Here is a 27,176-nt window from a genome sequence, read left to right on the forward strand (position 1 = left end):
ATCAAACCAGATTTCATTTTGAAAGCTTTTAAGCTTATCTTGCCAACTGTAAGGAGAAGTAAATACTGAAGCAAAAGTAATCTTATTTTCTCCTTCATTGAATCTAAGTGACAGTGGGGACTAGCTCAGGCACTAGCACATGGCTACACTCAGTCAGTATTTGCTATGAAGAATGGATACATGTATAACCTAACCATTGCCTTTTGACTATTAGAACTTTAATTTGTTAAAGAAATAATTTTTTATTGTGCCCCATTCTTTATAGTCCTGGCACATTCATAAATATTCTCCTACCTCACAGGGAATCTTAACACATCCGGTTATTTAAGAACATCATATTAGGACTTTCCCGGCAGTCCAGTGTCAAAAGACTCCACACTTCCAGTGCAGGGGTACAAGTTCAAGCCTTGGCTGAGGAATCAGAATCCCGCACGTTGTGCGGTGCAGCCATAAAGACAACAACAAAATCACATCATTTTAGGTAATTAACGTAGCATAACTTTTACTCTAAACTATACAGCATATTTATTTTCCATAGTATATATTTTTCCATTTGAGTGAGAACCTGTGAAAATTGTTTACTGTGACACTTTGAGTTTGGATTATTTACCTTCACTCTTGTTACATTGAATTTCTAAGATCTTTGTAAAACAACTTCTCTTCCACAGCACAGGTCTACACTGCTCAGACCCTGGAGAGCTGGGGCGGTGGCAGGGCCCTTCATATGTTTTATAAGCCTTGATTAGTTCCAGAGGTCAATTCCCTGGACATTTCTAACTCTAAATTGCTTGACTACTAGGTCACCTCCAACCTGATAATCCAGACTTATATTAATAGCTACAGTTTATATGGCTGAATATTGGGTTGTTCCAGAAGTTGTATAGATGTACTTGTAACATTTATGGGAAGAGGGTTATCATGCCTGTTTATTTTCCCAGATTTCCTAGAGGAAGATTACCTAGAACTTATATATATATATACACACACACACACATATATATACATACTTGTTCTAAACAGACTTTGGTTTTCTTGCTTTATGTGATTAATGCATGTTGTCTATAGAAAAATAGGGAAATAAAGGGGTGAAGATTTCCAAATTTACTGACATATTGAGTGCAGCACTTAACGGCATCATCTTTGGAATTTGAAATAGCTCAGCTCGAATTCCATCAGCTCCACTAGCTTTGTTGGTTGTAACGCTTCCTAAGGCCCACGTGACTACACACTCCAGGATGTCCGGCTCTAGGCACATGACCACATCAAGAGCTTTTTTGTAGTTCTTCTGTGTATTCTTGCCACCTTTTCTTCATCTCTTCTGCTTCTGTTAGGTTATTGCCATTTTTGTCCTTTATTGTGCCCATCTTTGCATGAAATGTTCCCTTGGTATCTTCTGATACCAGCTGATGCCACCTGATGCGAAGATCTGATTCATTGGAAAAGACCGTGATGCTGGGAAAGATTGAAGGCAGGAGGAGGAGCGGGTGACAGAAGATGAGACAGTTGGATGGCATCACTGACTCAATGGACATGAGTTTGAGCAAACTCCGGGAGATAGTGAAGGACAGGGAAGACTGGTGTCCTACAGTCCCTGGGGTCACAGAATCAGACATGACTTTGCGATTGAACAAGGAAAACAACAAAAGAGGTGAAGTATAACGTTATATGCTTCAGGAAGTAGGAAGCGGTTCATTGTCCACCCATATTTAAGGCTGATACCGTCTGTACCTGTGTATTTGAATCTTTTAACCTCACAGTTCAGCTTGTTTCCAGTGTTGGTCTGTTAACAAAAATTGGTGGTGCACAGCACAGCAGTTGTCTCCTTAATTCAGTGTGGTAATAACATTCTTGTGAAAATGTGGCAAGTGGTTGAGCATTCCGCTTGCGTGCTCTTGGGGTCTTCCACATTCGTTATGTCTACATGGTAGCTTTAGGCATACAGTGGTTAATAGCACAAGAGAATTCTGGCTCTTAGGATACACATCTAACTTTGAACAAATTACTCTCTCTCAACTGAGACCCTCTTATTTCGATTAAGACTATACCTCCTAGGGTTGTTTTGAAGATTAAATGATGTATAAATACTAAGCATTGTACAGTGCAACATAAAAGCTTAATAAATTGTAGGGTAGTTTTACTGGTATTATTTTCTGTAACTCTGTTGCTTTGTTATCCTATACGGTTTATTACTGGCAGCAACAATAAAAGGCATTCAGGTTTTTAAAAAATCTGAATTTAGTACTAGACTCTGCCACTCACCATGTCACCTTAACATTTATGAGTCTAAATTGCTTGATTTTTCAAATACTGTTAAAAATGGGGAATGCGTTCTTGGATGGAGGATCCCAACTCTTTTATCAAAATTCTTAGGCAAATTAGAGGATTTTGCTAAGAATTTGCTAAGAAGCATATTCTTCTAAGAATATGCTTAGAAGAAACCAGCATAGTTCTTGTTCTGATAGATGTTTTTAGTTGGTTTAACTTAGTTTCCTTCATTAGCAAGTTATGCAAGTAGAGATCATGGCAATAGAAGGCATGGTTCAGCAACCTAATGCGTGAGCAGGGCAATCCTTCCGTGTAACCAGCCTATACCACGTGTTCGGTTATTCAGTGACAATTATGTACCTTTGATCTCAAACTGTTTCCTTCAGAATTCGCCTCACAGAGTTCAGGTGTGAGCGTGCCAGCGCCCGCCCATTGGCTGCTGTTCTTTCCTGCAGTGCCATAGGGTGTACCTCTTACTAGCAGTGTGTGTGCATTCTAAAAAATGTCAGTGACCCAAGGATGCAAACCAGCTGATTAAGTGAGAAGGCGGATGATTTCCACAGCCCAGCCCCCTCAGATCATTTTGAGCATGTAAAATGCCATGTTTTTATTATTATTTACTTGTGACTTCCATTCAAATGTCACACGGTCCCCAGTGATAAGGAAATGAAAATTTGTTCAGTTAATCTGCTGCCGTTGAGAAGTTGGTCATAAATAAGCAAGATTCACTCTGTAAATAGGCAGCTGGCTGTTCTAAAGTTTGTAGGGTAGGCCCCCAGAGCTTTCCAGATTCTCAGTCACATTGGCTTGAACAAAATGACCAAGTCTAATGGAAACCATTGCCTGTCCCATGTCTAAGCCTACAGAAGAAATCTTCTAGGAAATATAATGAATTTTATGAAGGTGCCACTATTCCCTTTTGGGGGACTTTTGGATTTTTCTGGACATTAATTGTCCTTTGCTGCAACCTGGGTAAGTTCTTAGCATATTAAGAAAAGGTATGTTCAGTATCTGTAATTGCAATTCTTGTTTTCAGCAGGCTATAAGAATTTAAATAAACATAACTTCATGTACATCTCTATTAAATTTCACTTAGTTAGGACTAGTGATTATAACTTAGGGAGTTCCTTTATATCTATTATTATTATCATTTTGTTTTACTTTTTTAATAAACTTATTTATTTTAATTGGAGGTTAGTTACTTTACAATATTGTGTTGGTTTTGCCATACATCAACGTGAATCTGCCACGGGTGTACACGTGCTCCCCATCCTGAACCCCCTCCCTCCTCCCTCCCCGTACCATCACATCACCAGCTCTCTTGCCTAGTATTACATGGTTTAAATTTTGATTTACAATATTTTGTTGAAAATATTAATTAAAAATGTGACTAAAGGGTCAAATGGTGTAGCATGATGTTACAGGAGGCTCTGCAGTTACAATCCGGTCATATAGTTCATATGCAGTTTATTCATCCAGCCTGAAACTCATGTGGCCCCAATTGTATCTACAAGAAATCCTAAAGGCTTCCTCAGAGCCTTTGTTGAAATCAACGCATTTTATGTCTGGGACTTCTTTTGATTGAATATAGCAACTCTATCTTAATAGGATAGGAGTTAAGGTAGTACCAGTTCAGTTCAGTCACTCAGTCATGTCCAGCTCTTTGCGACCCCACAGACTGCAGCTAGCCAGTCTTCCCAGCCCATCACCAGCTCTGGGAGCATGCTTATATCAGGGTAGTATACTTGATATTTATTAATTGATGTACTTTCCTCCTGGACTTTATATGTTTCTCTTAGTTATCAAAAACTTTCTGCATAGTAATGTCCTAGAATTGTCCCAGCATCCACATATATATTATTCTATGAGTTGAGACATTTACTTTCATATTTTTTTGAAACCCATGTATCACTTGCTCATTTCTATTTCATTAGGGCCTTTTTCTGAGTTCTCAGCAGTTATCATGAATATATTGTCAATTAATCTTCAAGTACTTTGTATACTTTAGGATAAAACATTAAACATTGAATTTGGTTCAATTAGTTCAATTCTCACAGTATTTTTCCATCCCATCTGCAGCTTTACAAAGTATTTACATCTTCTCTACCCCAGTAATCACTGAATTTGACTTCTAATTCTGTTTCATATTATCTCCTATTTTTATTATTGTTTATTATCTCCAGATTGAAGATCATCCCTTTGAATGGAAAAAATGGAAAGTATAATAAATACATGACTTTTTTTGTCATTTGTTAGCCCAATGCCACCATTTTTTCACAGTGAAACTGCCCCTTCTGTGTCCTCATTGCTCTAAACCTGATCAAATAATTGCCTGCCTTTTGATTTTTTTTTAGAAGCCTTGCTTTATTTTGAAGCTCCATGATACACGCAGTATTCAGGTGTCATCACGTACTTGGGCTCTGCCCCTTCTGCCTGTTTGCTCAGCAGTCAGTTGACCCATATCTGTGTGCTTAGCTCTTCCTCAAGCCCTGGGCTCCCAGCCGTCCCATGGCAAGGATTTCAGGAGCCGTGGATAATTTCATTTCAGTCAGTCATGTTTCTAGAACTGCTAACCTCACGTTCTAGTTCAGTAAACATACGCTGGGCCTTGCCTCTTTCTGGCAGGCACAGGAACTGAGTCCTGTCTTACTTCCCTCTGCTTGGTTCCCTGCATTGTCAGCCTTCCCCGTTTCTTAGTTTATCCTCAAAACTGAGCTCCTGCTGTCTACAGCTGGATCACGGTTCTTCAAACCATGACCTCTCCTCAGATCCTCCTTTCGTGTGCTGAACTTGCTTGCCAGAGTGCCTGTTACTTCTTGCTGTTCTTCTGACAAGGTCTGAACTTGTCTTACTATTACTGTCTTTCTAAACACACTCTGTTGGTCTTATAAGCCTCACTACCCACCCTGACCAGTGTTATCAAAGCTAGGTCTCCCCTTTGGAAACTTGTCAAGCTCTAGCTTATAGATTTTCACTTAGTGGTATCTCTGAGGTTTCCAGAATTCTGCTGATAGACTATGCGCAGTCTTTAGAGCAAAAATCCTACTATGATGGAGGCTTATGTGGAAGTTTCTTTTGAAGGATTGGTATGTACCTGTGTCAGACATGCGTGCACATCTCTGGCCAAAAATAGGGCTTGATCTCGGTGTTGTTGGCCATACCTAGTTTCTCCTAACATCGCCCTTCCCCCTTGCTTGTTTTCTTTGTTTTGTTTTGTAAACTGAGTACTCCTCTTAGGAGATAGACACCTCTGAGAGTGTCTTACCACTGTAATCACAAAGAGATGAAGTTCCCTGGGAACTCAGACCGAAGAAGCAGGTCCTCTATGCCATTACCCAGCCTGCTTCTTCTTTGGCCCATCCATCGGGAGCCCTGTCATGCCTGCGCTTCTCCTCCTTGAGAGAAGCAGTGGGCCAGAAGAGATGTAAGGGCTTCATCAAGCTGCAGCTGGGATCTTTTTAAGGCATTTTTATACTTCCATTTTTTAAAAAAATAATTATTAGGGTATAGTTGATTTACACTGTTGTATCAGCTTCAGGTGTGCAGCAAAGTAGATCAGTTATACACATACATATGTCCACCTTTTTAAGATTTTCCCCCCATATAGGCCATTACAGAGCACGGAGTAGAATTCCACGTGCTATGGCTCAGAAGGTAAAGAATTCGCCTGCATTGCAGGAGACCCGGGTTCCATCCCTGACTTGGGAAGATCCCCTGGAGAAGGGAATGGCAACCCACTCCAGTATTCTTGCTTGGGGAATCCACATGGACAGAGGAGCCTGGTGGGCTACAGTCCATGGGTCACAAAGAGTTGGACATGACTAAGCACAGTATGATAAAATAGAAATTAATAACGACCTACTATATACTGTGTGTCAGAGAAGGCTCCCCTGGTGGCTCAGATGGTAAAGCATCTGCCTACAACGCGGGAGACCCGGGTTCAATCCCTGGATCGGGAAGATCAGGAGAAGGAAATGGCAACCCACTCCAGTATTCTTGTCTGGAAAATTCCATGGACAGAGAAGCCTGGTAGTCTACAGTCCATGGGGTCACAAAGAGTCGGACACGACTGAGCGACTAACACTATAAGCACAGTAAACACAGTATATGCTGCTGCCACCGCCGCCAAGTCACTTCAGTCGTGTCCGACTCTGTGCGACCCCATACACGGCAGCCCACCAGGCCCCCCCATCCCTGGGATTCTCCAGGCAAGAACACTGGAGTGGGTTGCCATTTCCTTCTCCAATGCAGGAAAGCGAAAAGTGCAAGTGAAGTCGCTCAGTCGAGTCTGACTCCTAGCAACCCCATGGACCTCAGCCTGGCAGGCTCCTCCATCCATGCGATTTTCCAGGCAAGAGTACTGAAGTGGGGTGCCATTGCCTTCTCCAGTTATTAAGATAGGAAGTCCACAATTATTTGTAATGTCATTTTTCCCTGATTGCTCTCAAGTGTGTCTCCATATCCACAGTTTTCAGGATTTAGCCCTGATATGCCTAGGCTTTTATTTTTACTACTAATTGCTTGAGGTTAATGAGAGTTTTGAATGTGTACATTTAATGTACATTTAATCTATCTTTCACCAGATTCAGGAAGTTTTCAGCCATTGTTTCTTCAAACATCTTCTGCCTGTTCTGACCCTTTTTTCCTTCTGCATCCCAGTTACGCTTACGATGGAGCTGTGTATGCTGTCCCACGTGTCCCTGAGATTCTGTTCGATCCTCAGGTTGTATAAATTCCACTGACCTATATTCAAGTATGTCAGCTGTTTACTCGGTCGTCTTCAGTACTCTCCTGAGCTCATCCACCTAGAGTTTTTATGTCACGTATTCTGGAGTCTTTCCTTGGCTCTTTTTAATATTTTCTCTTTCTCCACTGAATCTCTATCTTTTGAGTTAGTACAGCATTAAGCCCAGTTTTAATACTTGTCTTAAAATCCCTTCTTGTAAAACACACCCGCGGAATCAGGCCTGCTGCTTTTACCCGGATGGAGACAGCCCAGAGACGAAAGTCTCCAGAGCTTCCAGTCCCAGATAATAGAGATTTATCATCAGGAATCTCCTGATTCAAGAAGAATTCTTCCAGCTATTCCAGAATCCTGCTGTATCTTCTAGGAAACTGTATCATCATTCACAAGGAATGCCCTACAACCTGCCTTTCTCCTCAAGTATTAATAATTCTCCACTATGTCTTAAATAAGCTGTACTGATTACAAACATTTAAATTATATCCAGAACCATCTCTGAAGGAGAGTATTAGCCTTTTTAGTGCTTGAAGTGTGCTTAAACAATATTTGAGTGGTGATTCCAGTCTGTCAGCTGTGGACCACTCCTCTTAATTATTCAACATTCATATACTCCATTTTTCCCATATTCGAACTTCCCTCAAATCTCAATAGCAACAGCACTGTGTTATGAAAACAATGTACCAGCTCTGTGGAAACAAAAATCTATAGACCTCTTCTCAAAAGGAAAGATTCAAAGTTTTGGTCCTTTGATATGGTGTGATGTGATGTAATGGTAATCATCTCCATGCTAGTTCAGACACAATTCTAGTTTGATACTTTGTAATTCGTGGACTAAATTATGAAATACATGCACACAGTCACACACACACATACACACACACACACACACACACACACACACACGCACAGAGGAGGAAAAAAGTGACCCATCATGGCCTTAAGTTCTACAGCTGGTTATGAGTCTGTGATTTGTGTTGACTTTCTTCTTCTGCCAGTCACATTCCCCTTTGTCCTCAGCCAGAACCTTAGTTGATTTATACAGTTTCATCTTTGAAGGGTCTCACCTCATGAAGTTGGCCATAGTATTCTGTTTACTTCTACCACTTGGATGTATCGGCCCTACAGGGCAATCCCTGGCTTCCAGGTATAACCTTCCCTGCTTCATCACATTGTAAATCCCTGTTTTCCTCCACATTGAAGTCAGTTGCACCAGGAACCTCTCTTTTGCCGATGGCATAGTAGCATGAAGAAATCTATGTAGCCAGGTGGAAATTTCAACTTCGAGTTCATGAAACTATTGCTGGGTCAGTCAGTAAGGAGCATTTTCGCTTGGTTGTGTAGACCTCTAGGGAGAAATCCAGTGCCACAAGGATGGGGATGGCGCTTTGCCCATAAATCATTAGATGTCTGCTGAGAGCTCCCAGTCTCACTTTCATATGCGGATTCCTGAACTCGTATACTTTGGCTGTGGGGGAGGAATGGTACATATTGGTCACGGTTTAGAGCATGTTTCCTGTTATCCAACCTTCTATGAACTGGTATTCTAGTTTGAACTAACTGCCCAAGGAAAATTTGCCCATGCTTTCCGTTCCTGCTTGATCCCTATTTTGATCTATTACACTACTTAATGAAGAAATATTGCCATGTATACCTGATTTTAGGTAGCATCCAGTTGAGATGAGCAGCTCTGGGTATATGGTCACTTGGTGTCCACAGTCAGGAACTCATTCAGTCTTTACTGGGGCCAAATAGCATAAGCAAAGAGTTTTTTTCTTTCTTTCTTCTTTTTTTTTTTTCTATAAAGGATAAAATTTACTTGTCAAGAAAGGTATGACTTTCTCCCCAAACCCCAAACAAAGAACCCCCTTTGTGATTATCTGATTAGGGTCACGGCTGCAGAATTCACAGAGTATACTGATTAACTCCAGAGATATTGGCTTTTATTGGTCATGAGATCCATTCTTGTTAGTCACCTAGAGGAACAAACTTCTTCCTCAGCTTCTAGAGATCTTTATATGCTCTTCTGGGCCCCTCTTGAAGTTCACAGCCTTGTGATTTCTCAATCTATACATCTAAGGAAAAAAACCAAAGGGATACATGTTGCCTCAGATATTCAGGGGCACATCAAGTATTGTATCTTTTTATTAATGATGGGAGCTACATCTAAAGCAACATGTTTTTCATTTGAGGAGTGTATTCCAACATGTGTCAGACCCTGAAACTTCCCAAGTGCACCAGGCACCTGAATTTCTGGGGTTCATTCTCTGAAATGCATGTGTTTTTACTAGGGCCCTCAAAACCCCTGCCATATCAGCATGGTGTCATCAGTCCAGTGCACTGACATGATGTCCTGTGGACCAGTTCAGTAATCAGAATCCTATGAACAGAATGATGGCATGGAGCCAGGAAGTTGACGTAGCCTGAACAGGACAGGAGAAGCACACTGCAGAACCCTAGGCGGATGCAACTCCCCCGATCAGGACCTGCCTGGGTGCCGAGTGTCAGAGGCAGGGAGCTGCATCTGGAACTGCCATCAGCACTGCGTAATTAGACATACGGCCTGACTAATTTTATAATAATACACTAGCATTCTCCAGGGACCTTCAATTTCCTGTGCAGGTCAAATAGGCAAATTTATTAGGCACATGGGTAGGCATTTCCACTCCTGGATAATCCAGTACTTCAGTGTGGCACTGAGCTCTGTGAATCCTCCAGGTGAATATATAGATCCAGGCACCTTTGGGAAACCTTGAGTTAATAGGAATGACTCCCTAAGCCAGTGGGTCACCAGAATAGTATCCTGCTGCTTCTACTGGGTTTAAGAACCTGGAGATGAAGGAGTCCTCTGAACCACCTGCAAGATAAGCCAGAATCATGCCACTTCTGCCACAGATGGCGCCAACAAAGTGCATGCCCCGTGCCCTGCTTCTCTTATTCCAAAACGCACTGCTGCATCCAGTTCCCAAATGCGTGCTCTGACTGGCGGAGGTCAGATCACATCCCAAACCCTAACTGCAGAGGAATCTGGGAAATTTATTTCTAGCCCTCCTGTCCCTGAAATATCTAAGAGGCGCTATAGAGTAGAAAAGGATGGTGGAGGTGTTGACAAGCCCTTTTCTGGTTTCTACTGCAGTCACCTCATAATATGATAAAAGCCCAGGCTCCAGTTCAGCCTCTCTCAAAGTTCCCTACATTTACAATAGGGCACGTGTCAATTAAAATGAAAGGAAGAATAGAGACCATTTTATAATAATATTCACAGAACTTTAAATCATCCTAATGGCTGTATACTTGGTCTTTGCTCTCCTATGGATCTCAGTCACATCGAGGAGACAGTCTTACTTCAGAGCCATACAGTGGAAAAACCCTTTGTGATGAACTTTCCTTCTCAGTGGTGTCCTCTAAAAGGACTGACTGTATTAACTCTAGACAAATGATTTTATTTCTAGTATTTAACATCTCAAGGGTCAAAGAATTAAACATAAAACCTTCAATGCTTTTGTATTACTATCCTACATTGTAACATTTAACACTTAATGGACACTTATTGGGGGCCTTCAGTTCAGTTCAGTTGCTCAGTCGTGTCCGACTCTTTGCACCGCATGAACCGCAGCACGCCAGGCCTCCCTGTCTATCACCAACTTCCGAGTTTACTCAAACTCATGTCCATCAAGTCGGTGATGCCATCCAGCCATCTCATCCTCTGTCATCTCCTTCTCCTCCTGCCCCCAATCCCTCCCAGCATCAGAATCTTTTCCAGTGAGTCAACTCTTCCCATGAGGTGGCCAAATTATTAGAGTTTCAGCTTCAGCATTAGTCCTTCCAAAGAACACCCAAGACTGATCTCCTTCAGAATGGACTGTTTAGATCTCCTGGCAGTCCAAGGGACTCTCAAGAGTCTTCTCCAACACCACAGTTCAAAGTATCAATTCTTTGGTGCTCAGCTTTCTTCACAGTCCAACTCTCGCATCCATACATGACCACAGGAAAAACCATAGCCTTGACTAGACAGACCTTTGTTGGCAAAGTAATGTCTCTGCTTTTGAATATGCTATCTAAGTTGGTCATAACTTTCCTTCCAAGGAGTAAGTGTCTTTTAATTTCATGGCTGCAGTCACCATCTGCAGTGATTTTGGAGCCCCAAAATATAAAGTCTGACACTGTTTCCTCATCTATTTCCCATGAAGTGTTGGGACCAGATGCCATGATTTTAGTTTTCTGAATGTTAAGGTTTAAGCCAACTTTTTACTCTCCTCTTTCACTTTCATCAAGAGGCTCTTTAGTTCTTCTCCACTTTCTGTCATAAGGGTGGTGTCATCTTCATATCTGAGGTGATTGATATTTCTCCCAGCAATCCTGATTCCAGCTTGTGCTTCTTCCAGCCCAGCGTTTCTCATGATGTACTTTGCATATAAGGTAAATAAGCAGAGTGACAATATACAGCCTTGATGTACTTCTTTTCCTATTTGGAACCAGTCTGTTGTTGTATGTCCAGTTCTAACTGTTGCTTCCTGACCTGCATACAGGTTTCTCAAGAGGCAGGTCAGGTGGTCTGGTATTCCCATCTCTTTCAGAATTTTCCACAGTTTGTTGTGATCCACACAGTCAAAGGCTTTGGCATAGTCAATAAAGCAGAAATAGACGTTTTTCTGGAAGTCTCTTGCTTTTTCCATGATCCATTGGATGTTGGCAATTTGACCTCTGGTTCCTCTGCCTTTTCTAAAACCAACTTGAACATCTGGAAGTTCCTGGTTCAGGTATTGCTGAAGCCTAGCTTGGAGAATTTTGAGCATTACTTTACTAGCATGTGAGGTGAGTGCAATTGTGCGGTAGCTTGAGCATTCTTTGGCATTGCCTTTCTTTGGGATTGGAATGAAAACTGCCCTTTTCCTGTCCTGTGGCCACTGCTGAGTTTTCTAAATTTGCTGGCATACTAGGGGACTGGCCCTATGTTAATCATTTTTGCTGTCTTAACTTCATATGGAGGACTCTATATAGGTGTTGCTATCCAGTCACTATTTTGCAGAAGTGTAATCTGAGAAATAAAAGATTAGTAAGTCGTTAGTACAAGTAATAAGCGTGGAGCTGGGATTTAACTCAGGCAAGTGTTGGGCTCCAGAGTCTGTAGCCTGTCATACCTTCACTTCATCCCCACTGTATAAAGTCCATTTTATTGTGAAATTTATCTTCTCTTTAAGCTATCCCCTAAAGATTAGATATTAAGGAAAAATGGTAAGTAAATAACTACATCATCCATGAAATACTCAACAGAAGTTTTTTAGAACTTAGCTAAAGAGCGCCCCACTCCAGTACTCTTGCCTGGAAAATCCCATGGATGGAGGAGCCTGGTGGGCTGCAGTCCTTGGGGTCGCTAAGAGTGGGACACAACTGAGCGACTTCACTTTCATGCACTGGAGAAGGAAATGGCAACCCACTCCAGTATTCTTGGCCTGGAGAATCCCAGGGATGGCGGAGCCTGGTGCGCTGCATTCTATGGGGTCGCACAGAGTTGGACACGACTGGAGCGACTTGGCAGCTTCAGCAAGAGCGCTTTTTATTTCAGGTACAAAGAAAAATGTTATAAAAAATGGTACATAGAATAAATGATATTAAAGAGTTACAAAAGATGGGAGTCTTAGCTAATTACGTTATTAGGAAATAACTGATAAATAACTGTGATTTCCTATGATAATAAATTGATGTGGTTTTATTTGTAAATTTGATAAGTTGACTTAGAAAGTTATTATTAACAGCTAGTTATACACATCTGGATTTATAATAGACATTTTTTGAAGCCTATAATCTATTCAGTTTCTTAGTGTCATTGATTAGCTTTTAAAGCATATTACTAAAATATCAATTTAAGAAATATCTACATTAAGTGTTTATCCTGAAGGACACAGACGGCATTTTTTCAGTGTCATATGGCATTAGTTATTTAGCATTGTCGTTTAAATATTTTATATAGTAAAGTAATGTCTCCTCAATATGATTTTAAGCTCATAGAGAGCAGTGGCAAGGTAGATGCTGTTTTTGTGTTCTGAGATATTCCTTGAAGGCTCCTTTCTCCCAGATATACTAAAGAAAAGATTTAATGGAAATTGAGGCATGAGTTATATGTACCTTAATGTGAATAATAATCAAGTGGCATTTCTCCTAATAGCTCTAAGGGATACAGTTTATTGTCTCCCACTGTCCTTTGAAATTTATTGAATGATAAGTTCTTTTGCTGCCTCTAGATGAAAAATCAGAGTTCCACATTTTTTTCTCCTCCCTCTAAATGACCTCTCTTTTGATTTGTGGAGAACAGACACCCACACCCGTCCCTCTGCAGCACGGAGGTGGGCCTGTTCCCAAAGACATCTTCAGACCTTTTGCTCTCTCCCTTTTTGTCATCTCTGCCTCTACAGCTCCATATCCGTATTTAATGGTTAAGGGTCTGAGAGCCTTGTTCTGTCATCCCCTTGATTCATGCTGTATGTAGTGTGTCATCTAAATGATATGATCTTTTGGTCCTTCAGCGAAAACTTCCATTTTAGCACCTTGCCACACATTTCAAAATATTAACTGCTATAAAATTTCATTGCTTCTATCGTGATAATCCACTTCACAGTTTTGCTTGAGACTGACCCAGAATTATGTTGACACTGTCTGTGCTCCCCGCAGCAGGGAGCTCAGGAGTAAATCTTAGAAAATGCCCAATAAATATATTCTGACCTGACTGGACAGAAAGTAGAAGCCTACTTATCTTGATCTGTAGTTTCAGGTGCAGCGTTATGTCTCGCAGAGTCTGGTAATGCTGGGAAGTTGCAGCTTGTTGAGAAGATCTATAATATCTCTGCTTCTGTCAGAAGTAAACAGCTTTGCTGATGATCTGGGTGCCGTCGACCAGGTACATACAACTTGAAACTGTAACTTTCTTTTATAGTTAATTAATGCAGCTGTAAACTTGTTTTCACTCTCTCTTCCTCTCTCTTTTCTGCCAGGCAGATATTTTCGTCATTACCTTATTTCTAGTAATATGTGAATATTGCTACTGCCTGCTGAAATTACAGAAAGATATTTTCATAAAATAGTTTTCAAAATAATACCATTTTATCACCATTACTGGTATATATGTGTCAAAGGTACTACTAGTAACAGCAAAGGAGTGGCATTAAGCCTCTCCAAGTAAGTAGTGTGTTCCTAAAGCAAAGCAGTGAGAGGAGAGTGAACAAGAGGGGATGCTTAATGGAGAATAACCTCTGACCAATGGTTCTTATTTCTAATTGCTCACGAGACTCCTCTGACTGACTTAAATATCCAGTTGCCAAGGCATATGCCAATCGAATTAAATGGAGGTCTCTGGGGTTAAGATGCAGGTACCGTAGTTCAGTTCATTTGCTCAGTTGTGTCCGACTCTTTGTGACCCCATGGACTGTAGCACTCCAGGCTTCCCTGTCCCATCACCAACTCCTAGAGCTTGCTCAAACTCATGTTTATTGAGTCGGTGATGCCATCCAACCATGTCATCCTCTGTCACCCCCTTCTCCTCCCACCTTCAATCTTTCCCAGCATCAGGGTCTCTTCAAATAAGTCAGGTCTTCACATCAGGTGGCCAAAGTGTTGGCGTTTCAGCTTCAGCATCAGTCCTTCCAGTGAATATTCAGGACTGATTTCCTTTAGGATGGACTGGTTGGATCTCCTTGCAGTCCACGGGACTTTCAAGAGTCTTCTCCAACACCACAGTTCAAGAGCATCAGTTCTTCGGTGCTCAGCTTTCTTCATGGTCCAACTCTCACATCCATACATGACTACTGGAAAAACCATAGCTTTGATTAGATGGAACTTTGTCAGGAAAGTAATATTGCTGCTTTTTAGCATGCTGACACATTACTCTAAGTCCCCTACATGCAAGCAAATTCCATTCTGAAAGCATGTTCGTAAGTCCAGTTTTTTCTAAGTCCAAAAATGTTAGCCCAGGTAGCCATCTAACACAATTGGCTTGGCTATACAGTACTGTACAGTAATACATTTATAACACTTTTCACACAAATAATATATACATAAAAAGCAAACACAAAAAAGTAAAACATTTTAAACCTTATTCTACCTTGCCAGCTACTTCACCCCTGCCTTTACACTTGCTTCTGGACACCCTGGGCTTGAAATAAGGATACTGTACTCTGTATTCAATGCAGTAGTGTGCAATAATGTGCACAAAAGCACAACCAGTTGTAGAGAATGCATGCATGTGACTGTACACCAGGCACGTGAACTAACTTGTGTCATTCGACATACGAGCTTGAAGTTTCACATGTAGGGGACTTACTGTATCGACGTTGTTAAAGCTCACCAGGTGATTCCATTGTGCAGCCAACTTTGAGAACGATTCTCTCAGCCCTTTTATCCATGAGTCTTATGTCACTGCTAACAAATGTATCTAAGGAACAGGAGTCATTCTCATGTTTTAACATTGACAGTGACATATTTTATGTGTTCATTTTGTCAGTTAATCTAATATTATTATTTCTATGGTAGAAGTAAGCACAATCAAAGGAAATTAGAGCCAGAAATGTTTTGGTAAAGAGAAAAAAATTAATACTAAGAAAATTATGTATGTATAATATTAAACACTTAACCAAATTCATACATCTAAGTTTTCTACATTTAATGACAAAATATTGTATAATCTAATTGATTTCAATCAATGACATGATAAATTATCTAGTTAGTAGTTTTTCAAGTCACTGTTAAATGGAGAACTTTTGTAAGAGCTCTGTTAGATTTTTTTTTAATTAGTTGTTACTAATGATCTCAATGAGCAAAAAAATCCTCTTAAGAAAGAAATAAGGCACCTTTACTAATGGAAAAAATTGGTTTAAAATGCATGGTGCTGTTTGTAGGATCTGCAAGACCAAGAAAGTGATCAAGGTAGGTTTCAGGTCCTTGAAAAGATTGCATGAAAAAGGAACAGCTTGAAAATGGATTTGAATTGAAAAACAGAGAATGTATAATGTCAGGATACTGAGTGTTATTTTTAAAAGGTGTGCCCAGAACTCTGAGGAAACAGGTTGAGCTCATGGCATTAAAACAGGAACTAATGTGGGAAATTAGTTTGAATGGAATCAGATTTGTGTGGAGAATAACAAAGTACAGGAAAAAAAAAATTATTAACATATTCTCATCTAATTTTCGGGCTTCCCTTGCCAAACTACATGAAGTAGTTTTGCTTTTCACCTAGTTTATAGATAAAGAAATCAAACCTTAGAAAAGTTAAGCAGCTTGACGAAGCTTGCAGAAAGAACACACGCTACAAGCCATGATTCAAAACCAGGCATTCTGATTGTTAAGCAACCTTAAAACAAGAGTAAAAACACAAAAACAAGAGTTTTGGGGCAGATAATATGTATTAACATGCTTTACATGAATTGTTCCATTCAATTCTTTTAATAACCTTTCAAGATATTAGTGTTACTGTTTAAATACAAGGAAACTACTCATCAGCATTCTTAAAAATGGATGACAGAATTTACTCCAGTCAATTTAAGGAGAAAGAAAAGAATGCATGAAGAGCTATGGAATTGTTGAAGAAAAGCCTAGGCCCCTTCCATGACTTTATTTTCTTGGGCTCCAAAATCACTGTGGACAGTGACTGCAGTCATGAAATTAAAAGATGCTTGCTTCTTGGAAGAAAAGCTATGACAAACCTAGACAGCATATTAAAAAGCAGAGTCATCTCTTTACCAGTGGAAGTCTTTATAGTCAAAGCCATGGTTTTTCCAGTAGTCTCGTACAAATGTGATAGTTGGACCATAAAGAAGGCTGAGTACCAAAGAATTGGTCCTTTCTAACTATGTTGCTAGAGAAGAATCTTGAAAGTCCCTTGGACAGCAAGGAGATCAAACCAATCAATCCTAAAGGAAATCCACCCTCAGTATTCATTGGAAGGGCAGATACTGAAGATCCAATACTTTATTTGCCACCTGATGGGAAAAGCCCACTTGCTGGGAAAGACATGATGCTGGGAAAGATTGAGGGCAGGAGAAAAAGGGGGCAACAAATGGTTGGATGGCACAATCAACTCAATGAACATGAGTTTGATCAAGCTCCAGGAGATAGTAGAGGTCATGGAAGCCTGGTGTGCTGCAGTCCACGGGGTCGCAGAGTCGGACACAACTGGGTGACTGAACAACAACCACCTCCCACAATCACCGAGCAAAGTCTAGTTTCAGAGGAATTGCTGCCTTCTCCATCATGATCACAAAGTAGCTTGGCTGACTCCAGGAGCTACTCCTATAGACACAGGGTCCATAAAACAGCCTGGCCACAGTGTACACCAGCCACATAGATGCCCTCACTGTATGCCCCCACACACTGAATCTTACTGTGTGATTCAGTTTCAGCTAATACAGTTTTTCTGTGTACATTTATTTCTAAACTAACAACATATTCAGAACCAAAGCAGCAAGGAAATATAGAAAATTTACTTTTATGCTTTTCCAGATTTTTTTTTTACTATAAAAAGGTATATAATGACTAACGATTAGTCAGTTCAAGGTATCTACTACATGTAAGGCTCAGAAATTCAGTAAAACAGTGGTAAGAGATGGAGTTAGAGTAGAAGGGGGAATATAAGGGGCATGAATGTAAGGAAGCCATATATTTTGAACACTCAATGCAGTAAATCTTCTACAAGCAGCAATAGAAATACTCACTTGTATACAAGAGCTCTTATACAAAGGACTCAGGAAATGTTTAATGTGAAGGAGACAGGAAAATCAGTGTAAAATTAATATTATAAAACTAAGAGGAAAAATGAATGTCACTAAGTGGAATTAGGAAAATGGAAAGAAATGCTTCTTGGAGAACAGAAAAAGTTTATTTTGTATATATTGAATATGAGGAAACATTGAAGTTGTCAAATATAGAAATGTGAAATTAAAGCTTGAGAGAAAGAGGGACCTACATAAAAATTAGGGGACTATCACTATATGGCAATCATGAAATCATAGTCAGAAAGAGAACAGGGACTCAGGAAAGTGCTGTGAAGTGGGAGAGTTAGCAAGGAAAGACCAGCTTTATTTTACTATTAAATGTTAGATGAAATTATAAATTCCAATCAGTCTGATTTTATTATTGACCATTTAGTGATATCCATGTGTAGAGTTGTCTCTTGGGTTGTTGAAAGGGTGTTTGCAATAACCAGCGTATTCTTTTGACAAAACTCTGGTAACTAGCCTTTACTCTGCTTCATTTTGTACTCCAAGGCCAAAGTGAAAGTCACTCAGTCGAATCCGACTCCTTGTGACTCTGTGGACTATGTAGTCCGTGGAGTTCTCCAGGCCAGAATACTGGAGTGGGTAGCTGTTCCCTTCTCCAGGGTGTCTTCCCAACCTAGGGATTAAACTCAGATCTCCTGCATTGCAGGTGGATTCTTTACCAGCTGAGCTGCCGGGAAGCCCGAGGTGGCTTCTCTGTTATTCCAGGTATCTGGAATAACAAACATGTCTGTTACTCCAGGTATCTCTTGACTTACTAATTGTCCACTCCAATTCCCTGTGATTAAAAGGACATCTTTTTTTCTTGGTGTTAGTTCTAGAAAGTCTCATCGGTCTTCACAGAACTAGTCAACTTCTGCTACTTTGACATTAGTGGTGGGGCCTAGGCTTAAATTACCGTGAAGGGAAATGGATCGAGATCATTCTGTCATTTTTGATATTTCACTTTTGGACTCTTTGTTGACTGTAAGGGTGTACTGCTGATCCTGTTCATGGCGCCAGTTGTCTTGCTGTTTGTACTGTTCGCTGAACCCAGCCTAGGCAAGGTGTGAGTTAAGAGCCTGGAAAGAGACTTGAGGAGCCATAGGAACTGCAGGCATGTTTGCTGTCTCCTTGCTGGCATGGCAGCCGTGATAGCTTCCCTCCTCTTGTGGCTGACCCAGTGGACGCAGGTGTGACGCAGCAGTAATGCTGCCACTTTCTCGATGGAGCTCACATGCACGTACCACACCAAGTGAGCACCTCGCGCCGTGCACGCGCAGTACTGCGAATGATCTCAGCTGTTACATAATCATTATTTACAAAACATGGGGTAAGAGAGTCTGAACATGCCCATTTGCTCACTCCCCACAGAGGGCTATACCATTTCTTCTAAGGGATTCTTGCCCACATTGGTAAATGTACTGGTCACTTGAATTAAATTCGTCCATAACCCATTCATTTTAGTTCACTGATTCCTAAGATTTCAATGTTCACTCTTGCTAACTCCTGCTTGACCACATCCAATTTACCTTGATTCATGGACTGAACATTCCAGGTTCCCATGCAGTATTGTTATTTATGGCATCAGACTTTACTTTCACCACTGGACACATCCACAGTGGAGTGTCATTTCCACTTTGGCCCAGCTGTTTCATTCTTTCTGGAGCAATTAGTAATTGCCCTCTGTTCTTCTCCAGTAGCACGTTGGAAACCTTCTGACCTGGGGGGACTCGTCTTCCAGTGTCATATCTTTTTGACTTTTCATACTATTCATGGGGTTCTCATGGCAGGAATACTGAAGTGGTTTGCCATTTCTTCCTCCAGTGTACCACATTTTGTGAACTCTTCACTGTGACCCCTCTGTCTTAGGTGGCCTTACAAGGCATGTCTTATAGCTTCACTGAGTTATGCAAGCTCCTTTGATACAATTCTTATTGGAGATTTGCATCTCAAATTTGCATATTAAGGTGAATTTTTGGAAAGAATGTAACAAATTGTCTTTTTAAAATAAAATTTGTTGAACTTATTAGAGTTTATTAGAAAGATATACAGAGTACCCTTCCCAATGTAAACAGCTAAAACTCTGGACAGATACACGAATTAGTGAATTTTAGACAATAAGCAATACAGAGTTGTGATTCTTAAGATAAATAAACAAGCTATGTAGCCCATGATTGCCTTGACTTTTAGCCTGGAGGCCCACCAGTCCCAGCGCTCTCGCTGAACTGGTGGGTCAGAGTCCGGAGTTCCAGAGAACTGATGTAGGGAAATTCTGAGTCAGGGTCATGGAGAGAAGAAAACTCTGAAAAGGAAGAGCTCAAGTAATTTCTGCAGAGGTTTTCTTGATTTCTTGTTGACTACAACGCTGCACGTGTATAGGAGGACACTTCACAAGGCCAAATAAAGAAAACCTGCTCAGAAAAGAAATACTGCAAAGAACAATAGCCAGACCCCACACAGTGCTTGGGATGATCCAAATTCTATTCAGCTATAAAACCAAGACCTTGTTCAATAAGGCCTTCAGTGGAGACCCTAAGATGTTGAACCTTAGCACTACAGTACTTTATAGTTCTAGGATAAAGACTGTTTTAGACAGATTCTAACAGAGAGTTGGAAACACAGCATAAAGAGAACTTGTTGATGCACAGGTAAAGTGGCTGGCTGCTGGAAGAACATTATCCTTGCTGTTCCAGTGGCCATGTTGCATCCACCTCTTTGTGACCCCATGGACTGCAGCACACCAGGCTTCCCTGTCCTTCACTATCTCTGGTAGTTTGCTCAAATTCATGTCCATTTAGTCTGTGATGCTGTCTAACCATTGCATTCTCTGCTGACCCCTCTCCTCCCACCTTCAATCTTTCCCAGCATCAAGGTCTTTTCCAATGAGTCAGGTCTTTGTATCAGGTGACCAAAGTTTTGGAGCTTCAGCTTCAGCATCAGTTCTTCCTGTGAATATACAGGGTGTGAATGCTAAGTGGGAATTGATCCTTTCAAATTGTGATGCTAGAAAAGATTCTTGACAGTCCCTTGGACTGCAAGGAGATAAAACCAGTCCATCCTAAAGGAAATCAATCCTGAATATGGGTTGGAAGAACTGATGCTGAAGCTGAAAGCTCCAATACGTTGGCCAACCTGATGTGAAGAACTGACTCATTGGAAAAGACCCTGATGCTGGGAAAGACTCAAGGCAGGAGGAGAAGGGAACAACAGAGGATGAGATGTTTGAATGGCATCACCAACTCGATGGACATGAGTTTGAGCAAGCTCCAGGAGTTGGTGATGGACAGGGAAGCCTGGCATGCTGCAGTCCATGGGGTTGCAAAGAATTGGACATGACTGAGCATCTGAACTGAACTGATTTCCTTTAGAATTGACTGGTTTGATCTCTTTGCAGAACAAGGCACTCTCAAGAATCTTTTCAGCACCGTAATTTGAAAGGTTCAATTCATCAGCACTTAGCTTTCTTTATGGTCTAAGTCTTTAATCTGTGTGTGTGTGTGTGTGTGTGTATAACATGGAATATATATTAGGAGTTATACAGCTCAACATCAAAAATAGCTGATTAACTCATGGGCACATGAAAAGATGCTCACCATCACCAATCATTAGGCAAGTGTAAATCAGCCACAATAGGATATCATCTCACACCTCTCAGAATGGTAGTCTTCATAAAGTACACAAATAACAGGTGTTAGTGAGGATTTGGAGAAATGGAAACCCTTGTACACAGTTTGGTGGGAATGTAAATTGGTTCTGCCACTGTGGAAAACAGTATGAAAGTTTCTCATTAAACTGAAAATAGAACTACCATATGACTCAGCAATTCCACTTTCAGGGTATATATATCCAAAAAATACTAATTAAAAGATACTTGCACTTTGATGTTCATAGCAGCATTATTTATGATTGCCAAGTTATAGAAGTAACCCAAGTGTCCATCAGGAGATGAATAGATAAAGCTGTGACTGCACACACACACACACACACACGCCCACTGGAATACTACTTAGCAATAACAAAACGAATAAAATCTTGCCATTTATAGCAACATGGATGGACTTGGAGAACCTTATATTAAGTGAGGTAAGACAGAGAAAGACAAATATATCACTTACATATGGAATGTAAACAAATACAACAAACTAGTGAATATAGCAAAAAAGAAACAGGCTCACAGATGAAGAGAAGAAGCTAATAGTTACCAGTGGGGAGAAGGCAGGGGGAGGGACATATAGGTGTAGGAGGAAAAAGTGGTTATTATAGGATTATATAAAATCATGTGTGTGAAACTTCTGAAGTTGTAAAGCACTACAGAATTTAAGGAAGCTTTCATTCAATTAGAAAAAAGAATACATGAATAAGAAGGAGACAAACAGGAAATTTCAACATAAATATAAAAGCAGTATATACCAAGAAAACTGTGAAAATAAGTAAATATAAATATGAAAAAAATTAGGCAGTATTCTCAACAATATAGACTAAATGCACACATTCCCTGAAAGCTGAAAATTACCAAAACTGACTCAAGAAAAAGTAGAAAACCTAAAATTACACTGATTAAATAAAGTGTATTTAAAATTATGAACCTCTCTACAAAGACCGCTCTAGGGCCAAATAAATTATATCATGCATTTAAGCAAGAAACTACCCAAACTCTCTTTAGAGACTGAAAGAATAAGGAACATTTCTGATTCATTTCCTGAGACTATCGTTACTTTGTATCAAAACTAGACAGACATTGCGGGAAAACAAAGCAAAACTGAAAACAGACTCAGACTCTCTCACATGAACACACAAGTAAAATCCTTACTGTGTATTCAAAATAGAACCCAGCAACATACAAAAAAATAAAAAAAAATACATGATGTTCATGTATTATCTCAGGAATGTGATAAAGTTGTTTTCACATTTATAAAACAATCTGTATAATTCATATTAACAGAAAGACCCACATTATCTGAGTATATGCAGAAAAATCAGTTGCCAAAATTCACCACCCATTCATGAGTTTTTCGAGAAAATACAAAAGTAAGAACAGAAGGAAGCTTTCTCAACACAGTAAATTTTGTTTTCTGTGAAAACCTTAATGGATATACCATGGTGAAAGACTGAATGCATTTCACCAAAGGTAAGGAACGAGGAAGGGATCTTCTGTCTTTTCACTTGCAGTTATCCTTGCTCTAGCCCTCCTTGCCATTGCAATAAGGCTGCTGTACTTTGAGAGCAAACAGTAAAACTGTATTTAGAGTCAACATATTTAGAAACAGAGAAAATCCTAGAGTTTACCGAAAAGCTACCAAGTAGATAAGCCTGAAATACAGCACACACTTACGGCCTACTGATTTTAGGCTATCTTAAGATAATTTGATCAGGAAAGAATGGATCAACAACTCAGTATAAAAAAATGAGCAAAATATTTAAACGCATGAAAGAATACATAATGTTGGTGGTTTAGTCACTAAGTCGTATGTGATTCTTTCGACCCCATGGGCTGTAGCCCACCAGACTCCTCTGTCCATGGGATTCTCTAGGCAAGAATACTGGAGTGGATTGCCATTTCCTCCCAAAGGGGATCTTCCTGACCTAGGAATCAAACCCAGGTCTCCTGCATTGCAGGTAGATTCTTTACCAACTAAGCTACAAGGGAATGGACAGTAACTACCGGAATAAACTGTGATTTGATTAGTCGGCAGAGAAATGCAATGGACAGTGACAAGAATGGCTAAATTGTAAAAAGATTAACGTGGCAAGTTTTAAAGAGGTTCTGGGAAGTCATAAATAGCTCAGTTTGGTTGCTAAGTTGTGTCCTACTCATTGCACCCCGTGGACCGCAGGATGCCAGGCTTCCCTGTCAATCAACTGCCGGAGCTTGCTCAAACTCATGTCCATCGAGTTGGTGATGCCATCCAACCATTTCATCTTCTGTCGTCCCCTTCTCTTCCTGCCTTCAATCTTTCCCAGCATCAGAGTCTTTTCAAATGAGTCAGCTCTTCACATCAGGTGACCAAAGTATTGGAGCTTTAGCTTCAGCATTAGTCCTTCCAATGAATATTCAGGACTGATTTCCTTTAGCATGGACTGGTTTGATCTCCTTGCAGTCCAAGGAACTCTTAAGAGTCTTCTCTATCACCACAGTTCAAAAGCATCAGTTCTTTGGTGCTCACCTTTCTTTATAGTCCAACTCTCACATCCATACATGACCACTGGAAAAACCATAGCTTTAACTAGATGGACAATTGTCGGCAAAGTAACGTTTCTACTTTTTAATATGCTGTCTAGGTTGGTCATAACTTTTCTGCCAAAGAGCAGATGTCTTTTAATTTCATGGCTGTAGTCACCATCCTGTGATTTTGGAGACAAAAAGGTAAAGTCTCTCATGTTTGCATTGTTTCCCCATCTATTTGCCATGAAGTGATGGGACCAGATGCCATGATCTTAGTTTTCTGAATGTTGAGTTTTAAGCCAACTTTTTTACTCTCCTCTTTCACTTTCATCAAGAGGCTCTTTAGTTCTTGGCTTTCTTCCATAAGGGTGGTGTCATCTGTGTATCTGAGGTTATTAATAATTCCCCTGGCAATCTTGATTCCAGTGTATGCTTCAAACAGCCCAGCATTTTGCATGATGTACTCTGCATATGAGTTAAACAAACAAGGTGACAGTATACAGCATTGATGTACTCCTTTCTCAATTTGGAACCACTCTGTTTTTCCAGGTCCATTCTAACTGTTGCTTCTTGACTTGCATACAGATTTCTCAGGAGGCAGGTGTGGGGTCTGGTATTCCCATCTCTTTAAGAATTTCCCACAGTTTGTTTTGATCCACACAGTCAAACTCTTTGGTGTAGTCAGTAGAACAGAAGATGTTTTTTCTGGAACTCTCTTGCTCTTTGATGATCCAGTGGATGTTGACAATTTGATCTCTGGTTCGATTGCCTTTTCTAAATCTAGCGTGAACATCTGGAAGTTCGCAGTTCACATACTGTTGAAGCCTGACTTGGAGAATTTTGAATATTACTTTGTTAGCATGTGAGATGAGTGCACTTGTGCTATAAATTGAACATTGTTTGGCATTGCCTTTCTTTGGGAATGGGATGAAAACTGACCTTTTCCAGTCCTGTGGCCACTGCTGAGTTTTCCACATTTGCTGCCATATTGAGTGCAGCACTTTCACAACATCATCTTTTAGGATTTGAAGTAGCTCAAAAGGAATTCCATCACTTCCACTAGCTTTGTTCATAGTGATGCTTTCTAAGGCCCACTTGACTTTGCATTCCAAGATGCTTGACTCTAGGTGAGTGATCACACCATTTCGGTTATCTGGGTCATGAAGATCTTTTTGTACAGTTCTTCTCTGTATTCTTGCCATCTCTTCTTAATATCTTCTGCTTCTGTTAGGTCCATACCATTCCTGTCCTTTATCGTGCCCATCTTTGCGTGAAATGTTCCCGTGGTATCTAATTTACTTGAAGAAAAATCTGGTCTTTCACATTCTGTTGTTTTCTTCTATTTCTTTGCACTGATCACTGAGGAAGGCTTTCTTATGTCTCCTTGCTACTTTCTGGAACTCTCCATTCAGATGGTTATGTCTCCTTTTCTCCTTTGCCTTTTGCTTCTCTTCTTTTTTCCACTCTTTGTAAGGCCTCCTCAGACAATCATTTTGCCTTTTTTGCATTTCTTTTTCTTGGGGATGGTCTTGATCACTGCCTCCTGTACAATGTCATGAACCTACATCCATAATTCTTCAGGCACTCTATCAGATCTAATCCCTTGAATCTGTTTGTCGCTTTCACTGTATAATTGTAAGGGATTTGACTTAGGTCATACCTGAATGATCTAGTGGTTTTCCCTACTTTCTCCAACCTATGTCTGAATTTGGCAATAAGGAACCCATGATGTGAGCCACAGTCAGCTCCCGGTCTTGTTTTTGCTTACTCTACAGAACTTCTCCATCTTTGGTTTCAAAGAATATTATCAATCTGATTTTGGTGTTGACCATCTGGTGATGTCCATGTGTAGAGTCTTCTCTCGCTAGTGAGAATATAAAACAGACTAACAGTTCCTTGTAAAATCAGTTACCATATGGACAAACAATTCAGCAGCTATGTTCATAGTATCTTTAATTTTAAGAATGTTAATCTGAGAACAACTCCATTACCCTGACAGGAGGATCAATAAGTAAATCAGAATATTTACTAGAATATTGTTCAACCATAAAATGTATTGAGTCAACAGCATGTATAAATGTAAGTAACTAGGCTGAGAAAAACAAGTTTAGTTTAGTTTAGTTGCTCAGTCATGTCCAACTCTTTGCGACCCCATGAATCACAGCACGCCAAGCCTCCCTGTCCATCACCATCTCCTGGAGTTCACTCAAACTCACGTCCATTGAGTCAGTGACGCCATCCAGCCATCTCATCCTCTGTCGTCCCCTTCCCTTCCTGCCCCCAATGCCGCCCAGCATCAGAGTCTTTTCCAATGAGTCAACTCTTCGCATGAGGTGGCCCAAGTACTGGAGTTTCAGCTTTAGCATCATTCCTTCCAAAGAAAACCCAGGACTGATCTTCTTTAGGATGGACTGGTTGGATCTCCTTGCAGTGCAAGGGACTCTCAAGAGTCTTCTCCAACACCACAAAAGCATCAGTTCTTGGGCACTCAGCCTTATTCACAGTCCAACTCTCACATCCATACATGACCACAGAAAAACCATAGCCTTGACTGGACGGACCTTTGTTGGCAAAGTAATGTCTCTGCTTTTGAATATGCTATCTAGGTTGGTCATAACTTTTCTTCCAAGGAGTAAACGTCTTTTAATTTCATGGCTGCAGTCACCATCTGCAGTGATTTTGGAGCCCCCCAAAATAAAGTCTGACACTATTTCCACTGTTTCCCAATTTAATCCCGTGAAATGATGGGACCAGATGCCATGATCTTCATTTTCTGAATGTTGAGCTTTAAGCCAACTTTTTCACTCTCTTCTTTCACTCTCATCAAGAGGCTTTTTAGTTCCTCCTCACTTTCTGCCATAAGGGTGGTGTCATTGCATATCTGAGATTATTGATATTTCTCCCGGCAATCTTGATTCCAGCTTGTGCTTCGTCCACCCCAGCGTTTCTCATGATGCACTCTGCATATAAGTTAAATAAGCAGGGTGAACAATATACAGCCTTGACATACTCCTTTTCCTATTTGGAACCAGTCTGTTGTTCCATGTCCAGTTCTAACTGTTGCTTCCTGACCTGCATGCAGATTTCTCAAGAGGCAGGTCAGGTGGTCTGGTATTCCCATCTCTTTCAGAATTTTCCACAGTTTACTGTGATCCACACAGTTAAAGGCTTTGGCGTAGTCAATAAAGCAGAAATAGATGTTTTTCTGGCACTCTACTGCTTTTTCCATGATCCAGTGGATGTTGGCAATTTGACCTCTGGT

At 40.5% G+C, this 27,176-nt stretch overlaps 1 protein-coding gene across 3 annotated transcripts in view; it reads left to right on the top strand.

Annotated features, from left to right (window-relative positions):
* MEI4 (meiotic double-stranded break formation protein 4) overlaps positions 1 to 27,176 on the top strand; it is a 239,641-nt gene that overhangs the window by 137,768 nt on the left and 74,697 nt on the right. For 2 of the 3 annotated variants that reach the window (XM_069598037.2, XM_069598040.2), the window contains one exon: positions 13,770 to 13,901. The exons of the other annotated variant lie outside the window; for it this stretch is intronic. In XM_069598037.2, the coding sequence (XP_069454138.1) occupies positions 13,770 to 13,901 (132 nt within the window). The remainder of the gene's footprint in view (positions 1 to 13,769; positions 13,902 to 27,176) is intronic. 3 annotated transcript variants of the gene reach the window in all.

The sequence above is a fragment of the Ovis canadensis genome, chromosome 8, assembly GCF_042477335.2.
Source record: "Ovis canadensis isolate MfBH-ARS-UI-01 breed Bighorn chromosome 8, ARS-UI_OviCan_v2, whole genome shotgun sequence".
NCBI classification, from domain to species: Eukaryota; Metazoa; Chordata; class Mammalia; order Artiodactyla; family Bovidae; genus Ovis; species Ovis canadensis.